The sequence below is a fragment of the Chinchilla lanigera genome, unplaced genomic scaffold (genome assembly GCF_000276665.1).
Source record: "Chinchilla lanigera isolate Chin_1 unplaced genomic scaffold, ChiLan1.0 scaffold00050, whole genome shotgun sequence".
NCBI classification, from domain to species: Eukaryota; Metazoa; Chordata; class Mammalia; order Rodentia; family Chinchillidae; genus Chinchilla; species Chinchilla lanigera.
The window spans coordinates 591,794-610,825 of record NW_004955451.1 but is presented as its reverse complement, the minus strand read 5'-3'; the positions used below and the strand labels follow the sequence as shown (position 1 = coordinate 610,825).

The 19,032-nt window shown below is 40.9% G+C and overlaps 1 protein-coding gene across 4 annotated transcripts in view; it reads left to right on the top strand.

Annotated features, from left to right (window-relative positions):
• The first annotated feature begins 11,086 nt into the window (after positions 1-11,086).
• The window catches only part of Tada2a (transcriptional adaptor 2A), a 51,367-nt gene continuing 43,421 nt past the window's right edge, over positions 11,087-19,032 (top strand). For all 4 annotated transcript variants that reach the window (XM_013519173.1, XM_005393936.2, XM_005393935.2 and 1 more), the window contains exons 1-2: positions 11,087-11,193; positions 14,013-14,134. Coding sequence is in view for 2 of the 4 variants with exons in the window: in XM_005393935.2 (XP_005393992.1) it covers positions 14,110-14,134 (25 nt within the window). In the remaining 2 variants the exon portion in view is untranslated. The remainder of the gene's footprint in view (positions 11,194-14,012; positions 14,135-19,032) is intronic.

Sequence of the window (19,032 nt, the reverse complement as noted above, 5' to 3'; positions counted from 1 at the left end):
TTTTTTGAGAGGAGGTCTCATCCACTATCTAGCCCAGGCTGGCTTTGAACTTGCAACAGTGGTCTGACTTCTCTCTGTGCTACTCCATGTATAGTGACTGTCCTCTTTCTTGCCCTCTGTACTTCAGTCCCAAAGGGCAGACTGGATCCAACTGTGCTGGTACATGCCTGGAAGCCAGGCACTCTGGGAGAAACGAGCCAGGAGGGTTGAAAGGCTTGAGTCCAGCCTGGGCATTTTAGTGACTTAGCAAGGCCTTGTCTCAAAAAAATAAAATAAAAAAGAAGGAAGGGAAAAAAACTCACAAAAACCAAAGGCCAAAGTGGCTTTGCTCTTCCATGCTGCTGGATCTTTGCATAGTTTGTTATTGTTTGGAATTTCCTTCCCACTCTTCTCTAACACTTAGCTCTTTACTTCTCGGAGACTTAACCCTTAATTTTCACTAGAATTGACCAATCCCTTCTTGGAAGCCTCAATGTCTCTAGCATATATCATCTTGTATGTAACTATTTACAGCATGCAGTATCTGTTTTGAGGCAGGATCTCACTACATAGCCTAGGCTGGCCTTTTGTTGTTGTTGTTGTTGTCTTTTTGAGAGAGGGTCTCGCTCTGCAGCTCAGGCTAGTCTTGAGCTCACTTTGTAGCCCAGGCTGGTCTCGAGCTCACAACGATCCTCCTGCCTCAGCCTCCCAAGTGCTAGGATTACAAGGATGCGCCACCACGCCTGGTTTAGACTGGCCCTAAATTCATATTCCTCCTGCCTCAACCTCCTGAGGGCTGGGATTACGGGCATGCATAACCATCCCCAGCCTAGGGCAGACCATTTTACTAAACTTCGAATCCTTGGAATCTGGCATAATAATAAAGTATTTAATAAATGGAAGAATGAACACATAAGAATGCTTTTATTTGGCAGTACTGGGGATTGAACCCAGGGACTCATACATGCCAAGCAAGTGCTCTATGACTGAGCCACATCTCTAACCCATAAGCATGCTCCAGAAGTTTCAATTTAAAAGGCATTTATGGGGGGCTGGGGATTTAGCTCAGTGGCACAGTGCCTGCCTGGCAAGTGCAAGGTGGTGAGTTCGATTCCCTGTACCGGAAAAAAAAAAACAAAAAAACAAAAAAAAAAAAAGAAAAGAAGAAAAAATAAAAGGCATTTATGTAGGTTGATTTGCAGAAGATCTCTCAGGCTGTTTTATAAGCTTAGAAACTCAAAATTTCAACACAGAGAGAAATGATTATATTATTTAGAAGCAGATGCACACTAATCAAGCTCATATGTAAATTGACTTATTCTATGTGAGAAATTCAATTATATGAACAGAATTTATTAGTTTACAGTGAGAAATATAATTGTCATATGTACACAAAACACTATACTTGCATACCTAGAATATCTTGAGCCTGAAGGTATGTGTACATGGGAAGTTACATTATTCATGCATCCTTATTTACCTCATGCACTACTAGTAGGAGAGAAACAAGTCTTATTTTTTTTTCTCTTAATATAGGCAACAGAACCCAGAGTCTTTGCACTGAGCTACGTTCCCAATCCCTTTTTTATTTTGAGATAGGGTCCTGTTAAATTGCTAGGTTGCCCAGGATGGGCTTGAATTTGGAATCCTACCTCAGCCTCACAGATGACTGGGACTATATTGTGCCCAGCAAAAAGATTTTTGTTGTTGTTGCTGTTTTGTTTTTTTACAGTTCAGGCTGGGCTTGAACTCACTATGTAGCCCAGGTTGGCCTCTAATTCTCAGTGATCTTCCTGCATCAGCTGCCACAGGGTGGCATTACAGTATGTACAGCTTTGACTTAACATCTTATTCTTGAGGAACAAAAATAGCTTATTTTTTAATGTACAAAGTACATACATACACAAACATAAACAGAACATCTGCATTATTAAAATTTTGTAGGGGGAGACAGTTGTGTACAAAGGCTCTTTCGGGGTGACAATGAGAAAAAGTTGCAGGCAGGCACAGTAGCATGCACTGATAATCCAGCTACTCACTCAGGAGGCTGAGGCTGGAGGATCCCTTGAGCCCAGGAATTTGAGATCCATCTGAGCAACATATCGAATTCTATCTCAAAAAATAGTTGTGTACTTGGCATAGTGATGAGATAAGATAGAAGAAATGAAACAGAAGTAGAAAGGAGACTAGGAAATCATAACTAAAGCTTGCACTTTTAATAAAAGACTGTAACTTCTCAGACCCAGTGGAAGTCACCTAAGGTGAACAGTACGGTGTCCGTTCCCTTGGTTACATTTAAGCTCCTTTCCTTCCAGACCTATCACACCCAAATTCTTGGGATACTCAAAGTCCATAATTGGCTAAATTGAAAAACTAAAGAGCAGAAGCCTATCCTAAAAGAACAGGCTGAGAGGGGTGTTTAAATTATGCACCTTAACAACAACAAAAAAACCCAAAAAACACAAAAATTTGAGCTCATATCTGTAACACGGGCCAGTATCCTTCTGGGCAGTGGACCACCTTTTCCCGGGATTTCCACCCCTTGAAGAGAAGCATATATGTTTCAAGTCCCAGGAAATACAGCGCCCCTTCCCTTGAGAGCCCACACTCCACTTGAGTGTTTACTAAAATTTCTGCCTAATAAACCCTTCCGGAGCCTCTTACTCACATGTTCTGAGAATTCTTTCTTCCCCCAGTTTGAGTCAGTGAACCTATAAGCCCATTGTGTGATTAGGGTGGGTTAGATTCCTTATCTCAGCTTCAGGAACTACCTCGGATCTTGTCTGGTGACAGTGACATACGTGTATAATCCCAGCACTTGGGAAGCTGAGGTAGGAGAATTACGAGTTTAATACCAGCCTGAGCCACATAGCAGCTTCAAGGTCACCCTGGACTACATAGGGAAACCCTGTCCCCAAACCAAACCAAGCCAAACCAAACCATACCCATACCCAAACCCAAACCCAAACCAAGCTTGCAAAACAGCAGTAGGGCCTAGTGCACAGGCCTATAATCCCAGCACTTGAGAGGCTGAGGCAGGAAGATCACCATGAGTTCAAGGCCAAGCTGGGCTACATAGTGAGTTCAAGGCCAGCTTGAACTGTGTATCAAGACCCTATCTCAACAAAACAAACAAAACAAAACGAAACAAAACCAAACCAAACAAAACAAAACAGCAGTTTAACTCTTATGATTCTTTTTGGTAATCAGAATAAGGGGGGTTAGTTCTAAAATTCAAATGTTCAATGGCATTAGGTTGACACAGTATCTGTACGAAACAGTAGGCTGTAATGGGGGCAGCAGTGTTTGAAATTTGCTAGGCAAGGCTCTCTTTGTTGAAAGGACACTAAGAAAGTCAGCTTTGACAGCCCCAACTCTTCCATGCTGACAAACCCCTTCTTTTTGATTACTCATTCTCTCTTTGCATATGCATATTATATATTTCCACATCTCTCAGAGCCATTTCACCTCCTAAAGTAACTTGATCTATCTCTGCTGGGATCTACCGCCTGTCTACTGAGGTTGCTTATAGTAGATGAAGACTTACATAGAAGATTAAATCTGCTAGGTTGCTTGCTTACATTCTCTCAGTGTCTGCATCAGTAAGATGGAATACCATTTCCTTTAAAGGGTTTCTTAGGGACAAAATAGGAGAATATATACACAAAGAGCTCTGAACAGTAGCTATTTTTAGTACTGAGTTGGGAGGGGTGTGCTGTTGTGTCATTTTAAAGAGTATGTTTGTGCGACTGTATGAGTAGATAGTAAAGGGTTTCAGAGAAAACTGTTGTCCTTGGCATGATTATAGATTCTAGAAAATTAATAAAGTGAGCAAACACTAAAAAATGTGTTTGGCTGTGAAAAACTAACCAATTACAGTCATTTATGTAAATAGCTCAACATTTAAGGCCTAATTAGCATGCAGTACCATAACAATTACACATATCATTAAATATGCATCAGATTAACCTTGTAAGTTTTATTTGATTAAAATAGTAAAATACTCCATACTCAAAGAACAGTCTACTAGTTAATTGTTCGTAATACATAAGTCTGCTCACTATTTACTTTAATTAAATGAGACATAAATTTTTCTCCATTTCAGGATGGGCTGGATTACCTGTACAGTACTAGACTGCACCTACGTGTTTGTCCTGTGACCTGTGAGACAATGTATACTTTAATTAGTTTTCTGTAGGTGAGAGCCGGGCGTGGTGGTGCACGCCTATAATCCCAGCACTCAGGAGGCTGAGGCAGGAGGATCTTTGTGAGTTCAAAATCAGCCTGGGCTATAAAGTGAGCTCAAGGCCAGCTTGAACTGCTGAAAGAAGCTAAAGGAGACACCAGAATAAAGTCTAGGAGATAGGAGTTCCTGATTCAAATAATGAAAATATTCTAATGCAGAGTACTGGCCTACTTAGAACAACTTCTAAATGAGACCCAGGATATGTCCATATAACCACTCCCCAAGATGATGACGGTAAACTGCACGAACGACAAAAATGCAGGAAAGCTTCAAAGCCTATGCCTTTGTAATTACGTTAAAACTGTGTCAACTTCCTTACAAATATTTCAAACATTTATTGGGCACTTACTGGTTGCAAAAGAGTACAGATCATCAGTCACCAAATCAGATACAAAGCACTTTAAGGAGCCTATTTTGAATCAGAAGGTGCAAGCTCTGTGCATTACGCTGAAAAGTATGCAGCAAGGCTGCTGAATAGACATGTTTCAGTTTTCTAATAAACAGATCTCCTCAGCCTAGACTAGTTCTAGTTCACCTGACTTTTTTTATATTGTAACCAAATCCTGGCTACTCGTGGGATAGATATCCTACACTTTTCGTGGGTAATAAAGTCGGTAAGGTGAGAAAGAGACAGAAGAGATGGTAACAAAGGCCTAGATTCATGAAAACAATAATGGCCACGGTAATATGAAAATCCTAAAACCAGGTAACTCTTCCATTGTAAGGAGTAAAAAGCAGCTTACTAGCTACATTTGTACAGATCAGGTTTGTCTTTAATAAGGTAGAATTCTTAAAAAAGTTAGCCTGGCATGGTGGCACACATCTACCATCTCAGCTGCTGCATTTGCGAGGCTGAGGCAGGAAGAGTGTGATTTTAAGGCCATCCTGGGCTACACTGAAAATTCAAGTTCAGCCTTGCTTTGCCTACCAAGACCCTATCACAAAAGAAACAGAACTACAACAAAAAAAGGGCTGGGGATGTAACTCAGGAGTAGTATCTGAGTTTGATCCCTAGTACCTCAAACAAAACAAAACCTCTTTCATGTATTTTTTTTTATTTATCTATAGCATTCTTATTTAAAAATTTATTTTGGGGGCTGGGGATATAGCTCAGCAGCACAGTGCCTGCCTGGCAAGCACAAGGTCCTGAGTTTGAGTCCCGGTACCAAAAAAAAAAAAATTAATATTACACATTTATTTTTTAAATCGACAAAAACTATACCGTATACATCATATTTTGATATATTTTACATTGCGACATGGCTCAATCAACATATTAACATATCCTCACAGGCATCATTTTTCATGGTAATGAGAACTTTCATTTACTTATTCATTTATTTTAGGTTTTTTTTGAGATAAGGTCTGGCTATATAGCCCAGATTGGCCTTAAACTGATAGCAATCCTCCTGCCTTAGCCTCCTGAGGGCTGGAATTACACGTGTGTGCCACCAGGCCTGGCTATGATGAGAACACTTAAAATCTACTGTTTTAGTAATTCCTAAGAAAACAATACACTGTTATTAACTGTGGGTACCATACTGTATAATGGCTCTCCTAAACTTATTTCTCTCTTTTATTTTTGAAGAGTAAGAAATTTATTGGAGAAAAGGAATGGAGAATAGGAATAGCTCCTGAGAGACAGGAGGGGTCCTGAATGGGCTGCCAACTTATTTCTCTTTTCTCACTAAAATTTTGTATCCTTTGGCCACCACCTCCTCCATCTCCGCCTCTTCTACCCCTGGTAAGCACCATTCTACTCTGCTTCTCTGAATCTGACCATTTTAGAGTCTGTCAGGATATGTTAATATGTTGATTTAGCTGTGTCCCAATGTATACTTATATCACAACATGTTGCATATGATATGATTTTGGTCAATTTAAAAAATAATTTTTTTTTGAGACAGGGTCTCACTATGCAGTTGAGGCTGGCCTTGAGCTCACTTTGTAGCCCAGGCTGGCCTCGAACTCGACAATCCTCCTGCTTCAGCCTCCTGAGTGCTGGGATTACAGGCACGTGCCACCACGCCCGGCTCTCTAAAAAATAAATTTTTAAGTAAGCATGCTTGAGAGTAAGCAACTCTCTCTGTTGAGTTCCTTAATACTGCATTTTGGATATTAATCTTATCAGATATGTGGCTCACAAACATTTTCTCTCATTCTATAGGTCATTACTTTGCTGTTGGAAAGACGTGGTTTTATTCTGGCCTTGCTACCCAGTACACAACTGAATAACTTAGGGCAAGTCATTTTACCTCTCAGAGCCTTGTCTTTATGGGACACAGCAGGGCCCCTTAGCACAGTTTTCTTCTTTTCTCACTTTGAGATCCTAAGGCTCCTCCTATCTGTGCAGAAACACACCAGGCATGGAGAAATGGCCGTGTTTAAGTAGATTAGCAGGTGCTTCGATCCTTTTCCTGCACACTGGTCAAGGCAGATTCCATTATATAAGCAATCTGGAAACCTTGTTAGGGAAAAGTCTGACTCCTCAATTCCTTTGACAGAGTGAGCACAGAGAGAGAGCTGGGAAGGGGTGCCCCAAAGGAGTGCGAAGGAAGAGAGCAAGGGTGATAGCATACGCAGGGGAGGCTCATAAAGCCAGAGCTTCTATGAAAGTGCCTTAGCGTGTGAACCCCAAGAGCTATAAGCCTTGGGGTGCTGGCCCTTTGTGAGGTGAAGTCCTCTCCCCACTGAGCCTATCACATCACAGGAAGTCTCCTTGCTTCAAAGATCCCTATGGCTAGACAAGTGTTCTGCTACAGGTCCTCAATTGCCAGCTAAGTTACACAGATGTGGTATATCTCAGCAGAAAGGGAATGAAGTCAAGGCATGGCCAGATTTTTAATTTTTTTATATAAAATATGGAAGATTAGATGAGATAAAGTTTATAGTCTCTCAGCACTCAGGCTATAGGAAGTAACTAGACATGAAAGACCATTATTTTCATAAGGACGGAGGTTTGTAAGCTTCATTTTTGTTTCTAACCAAAGCAGTGAAAAAGCTCAGAAGGAACTTTTGAGATACTTTGATCTCAACTTTTAGGATACATTTGGATATAACTTTCCTTCTTGAATTTCTCTTTCAAAAGTCAATTTCTTTTATTATTATTATTATTTTTTTTTTTGTCTTTTTGAGATAGGGTCTTGCTGTGCAGTTCAGGCTGGTTATGAGCTCACTTTGTAGCCCAGGCTGATCTCAAACTCGCAATGATCCTCCTGCCTCAGCCTCTAGAGTGCTGGGATTACAGGCACGCGTCACCACGCCCAGCAAAAGTCAACTTCTTTAGTTAAAAATGCAAGGATCTCAGGCAGTAGGATTGCTGGGAAGTTTGAGGCCAGCCTAGGCTACAAAGTGAGTTCAAGGCCAGCCAAACTACAGAGATTTGGTGTCAAAAAAACAACAACAAAAAAGGACAAGGGGTGTTTTAATAGGTTCCCCTACAGAGATGTTTAGTGAGGAAACAAGGCAGTCACCTTTGCTGTGACAGGTTAAACACAGAATGCCCTAGGGCTCTAGTGGGCTACCTAACAGCTTTTAGCATCATTTTTTTTTTTGTACTAGGAATTGAACTCAGGACCTCATGCTTGCCAGGAAGGCACTGTGCCACTAAGCTATATCCCCAGCCCCCTAACTCAGCCTTTGAGGGGTCAGGAGAAAGGTTCCTAAAGAAGTAAAGTCCATGATGAAGTAGGCAGTACCTTGGCAAAAGTGGCTAGGCAGTCACTGATTGGAGAAATGGGGGTCCTTCCATCTACTGGAGAAATGGATTGCCAGATGGGACACTGATGCCAAAGACACTGTATAGGAAGAAGCTAGAGCCTAAAAGGTTTTCTATAAACAGTGAGCTAGACATTTATTGTCCAAAGACACTTCTGAGGGTGAACCAAGGCAATAATTATTTAGGAACAACATGTGCAGACTAGGAATTGACTGAGCAAATCAGGTCTGTCTACTTGTAAACCACACCCACGTGCTTGCTTGGATTGCCTGTGAAAACATAGAGTGCCATATTGTCTTTTTATCTTAAACATTTTGCCTGGGTAATTTCATTAATACCTTTGCTTTTACTTATTCATTTCACACATATTTGTTGAGGATATGTTTCTGGGTGATAGGCTTACAAAGAAGAAAAGACTATTCTCAAGCTCTGTCTGAGGAAGACACAAAGAACCAATTCTACTACAGTTACCCAGTTTTAGCCCTGACCTTTCCACTGAGCTCTAGACTCCGATTGGTCATTTCCAGTTAGAATGCAAAACACAGATCCGAAACAGAACTTCTAATTTTTCCTCCAAATCTGGCCTTTCCCATACTCTTCAGCTCGTTTTGTAAGTGATAATACCATCACAACACTTCTTATGGCAAAAACTCTGAAAAGCCTTCACCAGTTTTAGCTTTCCTCACACTGTGCGTTTTAATTTGTCTGGGTCTTTCCTAAGCAAGCTAAATTGGGGCTTAGAATTAATTCTAAAGAGGGCCTAACATCAACTTAAGAGGACAGGCAACTTCTAGGTGGATGAACGCTATGCTTTAGAGGCCCCCTCCCCCATACTGGGTTTTGAACCCAGGGATACTCTACCACTGAAATACATTCCCAGCCAGCCTTTTTAGTTTGTTTTGAGACAAGGTCTCATTAAATTGCCCAGGCTAGCCTTGAACTTTCGATCCTTCTGCTCCAGCTATCCTGAGTAATTAGGATTATTGGCTTGCACCACTGTACCCAGTGAATGCTGTTTTGGTCATCTTAAATTGTTTTTTTTTTTTTTTCGGTACTGAGAACTGAACTCAGGACCTTATGCTTACCAGGCAAATCCTGTGCCGCTGAGCTACCTTCCCAAACCTATCTTAAAATTTTTATTTGTTATTTAGTTTGCAGTTCTGGGGATCAAACTCAGGGTCCCCAATCACTGAGCAGCATCCCCATGTCTTTATTTTATTTTAATTTTAATTTTATTTTATTTTGGTACTGGGAATCAAACTTAGGACCTTGTGCTCAATCACTGAGCAGCATCCCCATGCCTTTATTTTATTTTAATTTTAATTTTATTTTATTTTGGTACTGGGAATCAAACTTAGGACCTTGTGCTTGCCAGGCAGGTGCTTGTGCCACTGAGCTATATCCCTGGCCCCTTTATTTCTTATTTTGAGCTAGGGTCTCACTAAGTTTCCCAGGCTCACCTGAAACTCACAATCCTAGGATTACAGGTATGCACAAATGGCAGATGCTGTTTTAAATGAACAGATCCCAGTATTAGAGGGGATTTTTTGTTCCACAGTAGTGACATGATACACAATCTGGCTTCTCACTGTTTTGTCTCTTATTTTTCCAACTTGCTGTGTTGTAGACCTTTGGTCTCTTTGCTTCTTCTCTACGCCAAACAAATACCTATGTCAGGGGCACTGCACTTGCTGTTTCTGTTCTAGTTCCCCTCTAGAAATCCTCTTAGCTTCTTTTCTCATTAAATGATTAGATTTGTTTGTGTGACTCCTCTGCTTAGAGGCCTTTCTTGTCTACCCTAACTAAAAGAGAATCCTCACATCACTTTTATCCATTTATCTTGATTTGTTTTTCCACAAAACCACATTACTGGACATCATCTATCATTTCATAATACGTGTGCGTTGCTTCTTATCCATCTCCCCCACTACTATATGAACTCTACGAGGCAGACTTTCTTTGTTCGCTACTGAATTCTCAGCACCTAGAACAGTGTCTGCCCATTAAATATTTGTTGAATGAATGAACGAATAGATTTTAGCAGATATCAAATGTAAAATACCCTATGTTTATTGAAATGATGCATAGGAAAATACCTGGGAAGGTATATATCAAATTCTTAACTGTTTAATGAACATGTTGGGAGATGATTTGCACATTAATTTTCGCTCACGCAAAATTTCCTTTTCCTCTTTTTAACAATGAACTTGTATTACACAGACAAAAAGATGAATAGACGGTCCACACTGGCAGGAAGTGTAAATGAATTTTAAAACAGGATGAGCAAAATTTATCAGAGGCAGACTTCTGAATACATATAACAGCATCATAGTTAAGCTAGATAGGCCATGGTGTGAATCCCCTTCCTCAACACTTCCTAGCAGTGTGATCCCTAATACGTACATATATGTACATATATCCACCCTTGGGAAATGGGGATAATACTGCCAATCTCATAAGGTTGTTTTATGAGATCACTGGTGTAATCTGCTTTGTACAATGCCAGGCATGCAGTCAGTACTCGACAAATGGTAGCTATGACAGTAATCACTATTAGTAGTAAGAAGAGACGTTGGGACATACCTAGCCCTCAAGATTGATATCAGAGTGGACCACCACATCCTCTCATCATTGCATCTCCATTTGGGCATCTGAAGCCCAAGAAGGGGATGGTTCTTCCCAAAGGAGACACTGTCGACGTTCCAGGAGCCTCTCAACGAAATTACTCAAGTCTGGTTAATCCATGAGCGGCATTGCGCGGCCCGGACTGGAGAGGCGGCCACGGCTGGCTGTCCTTGGGCCCGGAGCCTCAGCTTCGGCTCCGTTGGAAGCAATGGGACGGGACTGGGAATGCTACCGCAAAACCCAGACTGTTGCAGCCGGGTCGGCCTCCGCGCACTCCAGACGGGACCAAACAGCGCCACCAACAGGAAGCCTCCACACGCCACATGGGCAAAGCGATTACCAGCCAGACTCAACAGTCAGGCGAGCGGCTCGGCCCCATCCTCCCAGACCCCAGGCACACGGATCTCCCCCAGGCGGCTGGCGGGGACCAGGGAAGGGGAGGAGGGACAGAGGAGCGGCGGACCGGCCGCCCACAGTGAGGACAGGAAGGGAAAAGGAAGGGGCGGGGACAGAGGCGCTGGCTGCGCGTCCCGGGAGCGCGCGCGTACGCGGGAGCGCGCACGCAGGCCGTGGGGCAGCGCGCGCAAGCCGAGGCACGCGTGGCCGGCCACTCCTAAGTGTTGAGGTAGGAGAAGCTGCGGGGTGAGGTGCGGGAGATGGGGGGCCAGCGCGAGCCCTTCTGGCAGGCCTGCGGGGAAATAGCGTCTGAGGTGTAGGCTGTGGCGGCGGTGGGAGACACGCGGCGGGCGGGAGGCGCTCGGCCACCCCGCGCAGTGGGGGAGGGAGAGAGGGAGGGCGGCGCGCGGCCCCGCCCGACCCCCTGGGCCCCGCCTGCAGCCGGGCGGCCCCGCTGGGTCCCAGCCTCCGAGCGCCGCTCTGCGGGGGAGCGCACAGGGACCCCGGTGGCAGCCACGGTGTGACGAGCCCTCGACACATTGAACTCCGAAGGAGGTGTTTTCGCTCCATTTTAGAGCTGGGGCTTAGATAAAGTAATGAAGTCAGGATTGGGACGTTAGCTGCAAAACTGCAAAACCTGCGCGTCTCTGCGCCACGCGGAACCCTGCCCCTCACAGTACGGTGTTTGCCTTCCTCCATCCAGTAACTTTGGAATTCATCCTGTGTTACTTGGATCCGGCGTCCGTCCTCCTACGGATGTTAGTGTCACTAAATGGTCTGTGAGAAGAAATGAGGAAAGGAAAAAAAAAGTCTGCTTATTGCAATATCGTGCCTTAAGACGTGGAGTGTTACCGCAGCGATGTATGCACACCCATGTTTATAGTAGCACAGTTTGTAATAGCTAAAGCTTGGAAACAGCCCACTTGCCCATCAACTGATGAATGGATAAAGATGTTTTTTTATACAGCGGAGTACTACTTTGCCATAAGGATAAGTTTGAGACATTTCTAGGTGAATGGATGAACCTTGAGACTATATTCTTTTTTTGTTTGTTTGTTTTTGGTCTTTTTGAGACTTGTTGTGCAGTTCAGGCTGGCCTTAAGCTCGCTTTGTAGCCCAGGCTGGTTTCGAACTCACAACGATCGCCCTGCCTCAGCCTCCCGAGTGGTGGGATTACAGGCGTGTGCCACCACGCCCGGCTGAGACTATACTCTTAAGTGAAATAAATAAGACACACATGTTTAAATATCACATTGTTTCTCTTGTGTGAGAAACTGAAAGTGTAAATAAGGACCGACATATATAATAGGTTTTGTGAAATAGGAAGAAAGTGTTCAAATGGGAAGGGGAGGGAGAGAAGAGAAAAGGGAATAGAAGAAAAAAATTGGAAACAAAGCTTTTGTAAATAAGGAGGGGAAGAGGGCTTGAAAGGAGGGGGGAGGATTGGGAAAAAAAGAATTAAAATATATCCTGTACAGGTACAAATTCCCTATGATGAATGTTATTATGTATATCTAAAATGCACCAATAAAATTAATTTTTAAAAAAGACGTGGAGTGTTTATCAGACTATTTGATGCATCTTTTAACCTATGTTGAAATGGCTTAGATGTTTACTACCTGTGAGATAGTGCAAATATGCTTTTCTCTTTTTTTGGTGCGGGAATGCTGGGGATTGAATCTAGGACCTTTGCACTGCGCTCCCTGTTTTTTGAGACAGGGTCTCAGTAAATTGCTGGGGCTAGGCTCTTTAATTTGGAATCTTTCTGCCTCAGGCTGGGTGCTAGGATAGAGGCCATCCTACTGACCTAAGCGTGTTTATCTTTCAGAGCCTCCTTTTCTTTAAAAATGCAGCCTCCTTTAGAAGGTTGGGAGGATTTAAAGAAATAATCCAAGTTGAATAAATGTTGGTCATTGTTTTATCGATCAGTGTGTGATACACCTGTGCTAAACTCATTTTTTTCAAACCAACTTTTTCTAGGTCTCTGTAGAGGGAGACTCACCTCCACCCCCAAAAAGAAAAGTTCATTGACAACATTATTGAGTATTGTGTACATTTGAATTATTTTTCAAGCTAAAAATACCAGTGTGAAAGAAGTCATTCCTGGAGAGCTAATGATTAAGTTGGTACTAACATTTGTCCAGTTTTTTTTATGTGTTCAATGAGTTCCTTCTGGGTGCTTGATACTTTAAAGTGAGAAAAATACGCATCAGAAGTAATCTTCATAAACTATAAATTGAAAAATTTCAGAAAAGAGAAAAAAGTTATGGGGCTATACAGTAAAAGAAAGACATAGACCTATAAAAGGAAGGCTTTGTGTGAAATATCATTTTCCTTCAAAAAGATATTCTGTACATTTGTTGAAAGAGTAAATTGGTAAACAAATACGTTTTAATAGATAAGATTCCTCGGTTTTCTGGAACACGAACTCATTCAAGTTGAAGTTTTATTGAAAAGATAAATGAGATCTCAACAGCCAGAGCTCATGGACCAAATTGTTGGATGGATGAATGAATGAATGAGCTCCAGCTGCCCTCTGGGCTAAGGATGGTAATGCAGGCCTGTAATCCTAGCACTCAGGAGGCTGAGGCAGTAGGATGCCTTGAGTACAGTCTGGACTGCATAGTGAGTTCAAGGCCAGTTTGAATTACACAGCAAGGCTCTGTCTCAAAAAAAAAAAATCCAGATTTCTGTAAGATAAGAAATCTGCTTGCTGAGGGTGGGGTTTTGGGATTAGCAGCCCCACCAGTACCAGAAGACATATGGAATGATTAGTTCCTCAAAAAAAAAGAGCTAGAAAGAAAAGTGATGCTAGGCAGAGAAAGCTAGCAGTTGTTCATTAGAAATATGAAACATTTATAGAGGACTGGCTGTGAGCCAGAACTATGCTGCATTATATGGGCTCTGATACTTGATCATTGACATCTAATTCTCATAATTCTAAGAGATAGGTACTGTTATCCCCATTTTATGAACTGAATATGTTGTTTATCTTCTTGTCCTTTTGGATGTTTGTCTGATCCATGTGCCACTTTTGTTTATTCACAGGAACTATCAAGCGCTGGTGTACGTGTTGGCCATTTCTGGATTTTGAAGAAGTTCTGCACTGAGCAAGGTCAAAGCAGCAACCTTTGCCAATTAGGGAATGGACCGTTTGGGTTCCTTTAGCAGTAAGTACAATGGGCACAAGTCTCAGGTGAATATTAATAGCAAACTGAAGAAGAAGTTGGTTGAGGAAGAAAAATAAACCCTTGTAAGTTAAGCAGTAACGGCGTATGGATCAGAGTCTAAAGGAATTGGGAGTTTCAAATCAAAATAAAATCAACCAATAGTTATTGACTGCATATGACATATGGACATATGACACAAATGTATCACCCTGAATCTTAGAAGGACACAAAGGTAAAGGCTAGGAGTGTAGTTCAGTGGTAGAGCGTTTGCCTAGAAGAAAACAAAGCTAAATGGACCAGGCATGGTAGGATTAACCTATAGTTAAAGCAGTGGGGTTAGACTAGAGGAATAACTTCTAATGTTTTATAGCATAGTAGGATACCTATAGTTGACAGTAATTAATTGTATATTTCAAAGTAGTAGCAAGGGAGGATTTTGATGTTTCCAACACTAAGAAATGATAAATTTCTGAGGTGATGGATGCACCACTTGTCCTGATTTGTTACACATTGTATACATGTATTGAAATGTTATACTGTACTTCATAAATATGTATGACTATGGGTCAAAAATAATAATATATTTTAAAAATAAAATATTTTCTTTTAATTAAAAAGTTTCTCTTTAGAATCAGTAATGTTTCCCCCGTTAAGTGGCACTACTTACTATTCCAAGAGTAAGCTACAGTAGAAATGATAACGTAGAGAGCTGTAGTATAGTATATGTGTGAAGTAAATTTAAGTAGTCACAACTGTGGAGTACTTTTGAGGTTTTATTTCTTCAGCAGTTCTTTTTGGGGTTTTGTTTCTTCTGTTTTTTGAGACATGTCTCAATATATAGTCTAGGCTAGCTTTGAACTTGATGTGTAGCTCAGGTTGGCTTTTGACTCTTGATCCTCCTGCGTCAGCCAACCAAGTTCTGGAATTACAGGCCTCTGCCACCATTCCTGCCTGCGTCAGCAGTTTTTTTCTCCCTTCCACTTTGGTACTGGGGAGTGAACCCAGGGTCTTTACACTGAGCTACGTCTCTAGCCTTTTTTTTTTTTTGGTACTGGGGAGTGAACCCAATGTCTTATACTTACGTCAGTAGCTTTTTTTCTTTTTTAAGACAGGATCTCACTATGTAGTTCAGGCTGGCCTTGAACTTGTTGGGATCCTCCTGCCTCAGTCTCCTGAGCACTGCGATTATAGGCATGTGCCACCATATCCAGCAGCCCTTTTTATTATATATTTCAAGATGGTCTCACTAAATTGTTCCAGCTGGGCTCAAAGTTGTTATCTCCCTGCCTCAGCCTCCCAGAGTGCTGAAATTATAGGTATTCACCACCAAATCCAGCTGTTCAGCAGTTCCATAAAAGAGCTCTAATTTATTCTTTCACTATACTCCTCATATAAATTTAGAACAGAATGGATCCTTCACATACACCTAGTTCAACCCTTTTGTTTTACTTGTGGAGAATCTGAGTAAATTGCTTCAATGCTAGGAGCATAAACTGGAACTCCTCTCTCCTTAAGGGTAGATTTGTAGCTTAGTGATATAGCACTTGTGTGGCTTGTTAAAGGTTCTGGGTTTGATCTCCACACACAAAAATACATGTTAAAAAAATCGATAGATTTAATTGGAAATATTTTTAAATGTACAGAGAGTTGCAAGAATAAAAATACAAGGAGTATTCATATACCTTTTATATGACTTCCAGTTTTTCCCTTGCATATAATAAGCAACTCATGGACAGAAAATTGCAAGTTAAAAAATGCTGTGTTTCATCAAAATTTCTCCCTTGATTTAATGTCTCTTTTCTTTTTTTTTTGAGACACGGTCTTACCATATATTCCAGGCTGGTGTAGAACTCACTCACCTAGGCTGGCTTGAAATTCACTTGATCCTTGTGCCTCAGCCTCGTCAGTGCTGAGATTACAGAGGTGTACACACCCAGTAAAAGTCTTATTCCAGTTTTATTTTGATTTGGTTTGATTTGTTTTTTTGAGACAGGGTCTTGCTATGTAGTTCAGGCTGACCTTGAACTCATGGCAAACCTCCTGCTTCAGCCTGCCGAAAAGTCTTTTCTTTTTTTTTTTTCTTTTTTTTTTTAGTGGTGCTGGGGAATGAACGAAAAGTCTTATTCCTGAGGAGCAAAAACGTCTTTATTTTTTACATACAAAGTACATACATATGTAGACATAAACAGATTTATGATGTATCCATCGTATTAAAACTCCGTAAAGGAAGACAGTTGCTTAAAAAGGTGTGAGCTGCCTGGTACGGTGATGCATGCGTATAATCCCAGCACTTGGGAGGCTAAGGTAGGAGGATTGCTGTGAATTTGAGGCCAGCCTGGACTACATGGTAAGTTCAAGGCCAGCCTGAGCTGAACTATGTAGCAAAACTTTGTCTCGTCCCTCTTCCCCCCAAAAAAGGAACCTAAAAACAAAATTGCTTTTGGGGTAGGTGTGGTGGTACATGTCTGTAATCCCAGCACTTGGGAAACTGAGGCAGGAGGATTGCTGTGAGTTTGAGGCCAGCCTGAGATACACATAGTGGATTCAAGGCCAGTCTATACTACATAGCAAGATGCTGTCTCAGAAAACAAAAGAAACAAAAAAAGCTTGCACTACCATGCTCAACTTGTTTGCTTTTGTTTTTTGAGAGAAGGTCTTGATATGTTCCCCAGGCTGATTTTAAGCTTCTAGGCTCAAATGATTTGCCTACTCTGGCCTCCAGAACCCTGGAAAATGTAGGATCTTTTGATATTTGCTTGATCAAATCTTTATTATAATGGTTGCAAAAGTGTATTTGGAGAAAAACAATTCAACTCTTGTATTTCTTCCACTATATTTTAGTACCACTTACTCTGACCTTTTGATCCAACTTCATGGTTCTGGTTTATCCTGTATGCAAAGAACAGAGGACGTTTTTTTTTCCCAGGAAAAAAGGAATGATATCAAATTATATATGTTCTTTTGTACTTTGTGTGATTTTTCCTCCCTTATTGTAACTCCTAAAAATACTGTATTTCTTTACAGAAATTTCTCTCTCTCTCTCTCTCTTTCTCTCTCTCTCTCTTTTTGTAGTGCTGGGAATCCAACCAAGAACTTTAAGCATGCTGAGCAAATGCTCTACCATGGAACTATATCCCTAGTTCCCATTCTTTTTTTAATAGCTGTATAGTGGCCCATTTATTGATAGTACCTTTAGTTTATTAAAGGAATATCTAGTACTTGGCCATCTAAGTAGTATTCCATACTTACAAATAAAGTTTTAATGCATAATCTTGGGAAGATGTGTTTCAGTCATTGGAAATGTATATTCAGAGTAAATTTCTAGAATCCAGATTGCCAGTTCAAAAAATAATTAATAGTTTTGTTTAGATATTGCTAAATTTCCTCTAGAGTGAACTATTTTGCATTCCCACTAGCAATATATGAGTGCCCATTTTCTCATAGCCGTGCTAAGGAAGTATATTGTCAAGCTTTGGAATTTTTGCTAATTTCATGAATAAGGGATTATATATATCTCAGAGTAATTTTAATTTTTATTTCTCTTACAAGTAAAGCAAAACAATTTTTTCATGTATGTATTTAAGGCCATTTTTATGCCTCCCCCCATTTTTTGAGATGGTGTTTGCTGTATTTTCCAGGTTGGTATCCAACTCTTGGATTCAAGCAATCCTGTCTCAGCCTCCTAACTATCTGAGATTATAGGCATGCCACCATGCCTGACTTTTTTCTTCCTTCTGGTGCTGGGAATTAAACCTGGGGCCTCATGCATATTTGGCAAGTTCTTTGCATATTGGGAATTTCAACCCTTTATTTGTCATATATTTGCAAATACTTTCTTCCACTTAACTGGGTTTTTTTTTTTTACTTTGTTTATACTGTTTGTGTAAAAATAAAGTTTTTTTTTGCGGTACTGGGGATCAAACTCACGACTTTGCACTTGCGCCACTGAGCTATATCCCCAGCCCTTAAAGTTTTTAATATAATAAACCCACTAATTTTTTACTACCTCTGATTTTGAATGATGGTTTTAAAAAAGCCTTTCTCTACTTGTAGATTGTAGAAAAATTCTGGATACCTTTTGGTTTCCAAAAAGGACATTTGGCTACATGTATCAAACATTTCAAAAACCCTCTACAAGTCTCTGTAACATGGCATGATTGTAGTTATAGGAAAATACATATCCTAAGAAACAGATGTGGAATGTTTTATATACAAGGATAATAATCTTAGCATTCCATTTTGTTTTGTTTTTGTGCTACTGAGGGTTGAACCCAGGGCTTTTGTACTGAACTACATCCCTCTCCCTCTTGAGACTGGTTCTTGCTAAGTGGTCCAGGGTGGGCTTGAATTTGAGATGCTTGTGTCTCAGTCTTCAGAGTGCTAGGATTACAGACATGCACCACTGTGCATGGCTTCAGCATTCTTTATAATAATGAAAAGTGGAAATGACAAATATGTGAATGCCTACCAGTTGGTAACTGGTTAGTTTAACTTTATGAGACCTAATGATTTATTTTTGTAATTTTTTTTATATTTTAAAAGTCTCTTTACTAATTGGAAATGAGAGACATAGATAATACATACATGTTTTCAAAAAATAATGGCCTGCCTAACTATAAGTTGTAGTGGAGTAATGCAACTTATAACTATCTTGGTATGTGTGGACAGGACTGTAGTAGAAGACATAATGACTCAAGTAGGCAGGTGCTTACATCCATATATTGAATCACTGAATTGCAGAACATCTCACAACTACAAATGTAAAATGATTCAGGTGTATTGTATTAGTGACTAAGAACTATCTTAACCCTGAGCAATTCCTAGTAAAGTTCTGAACAAAACAAAATCTCCTGCTAGGCCATCGCACATGTCTATAATCTCAGCACTTTGGGAGGCTG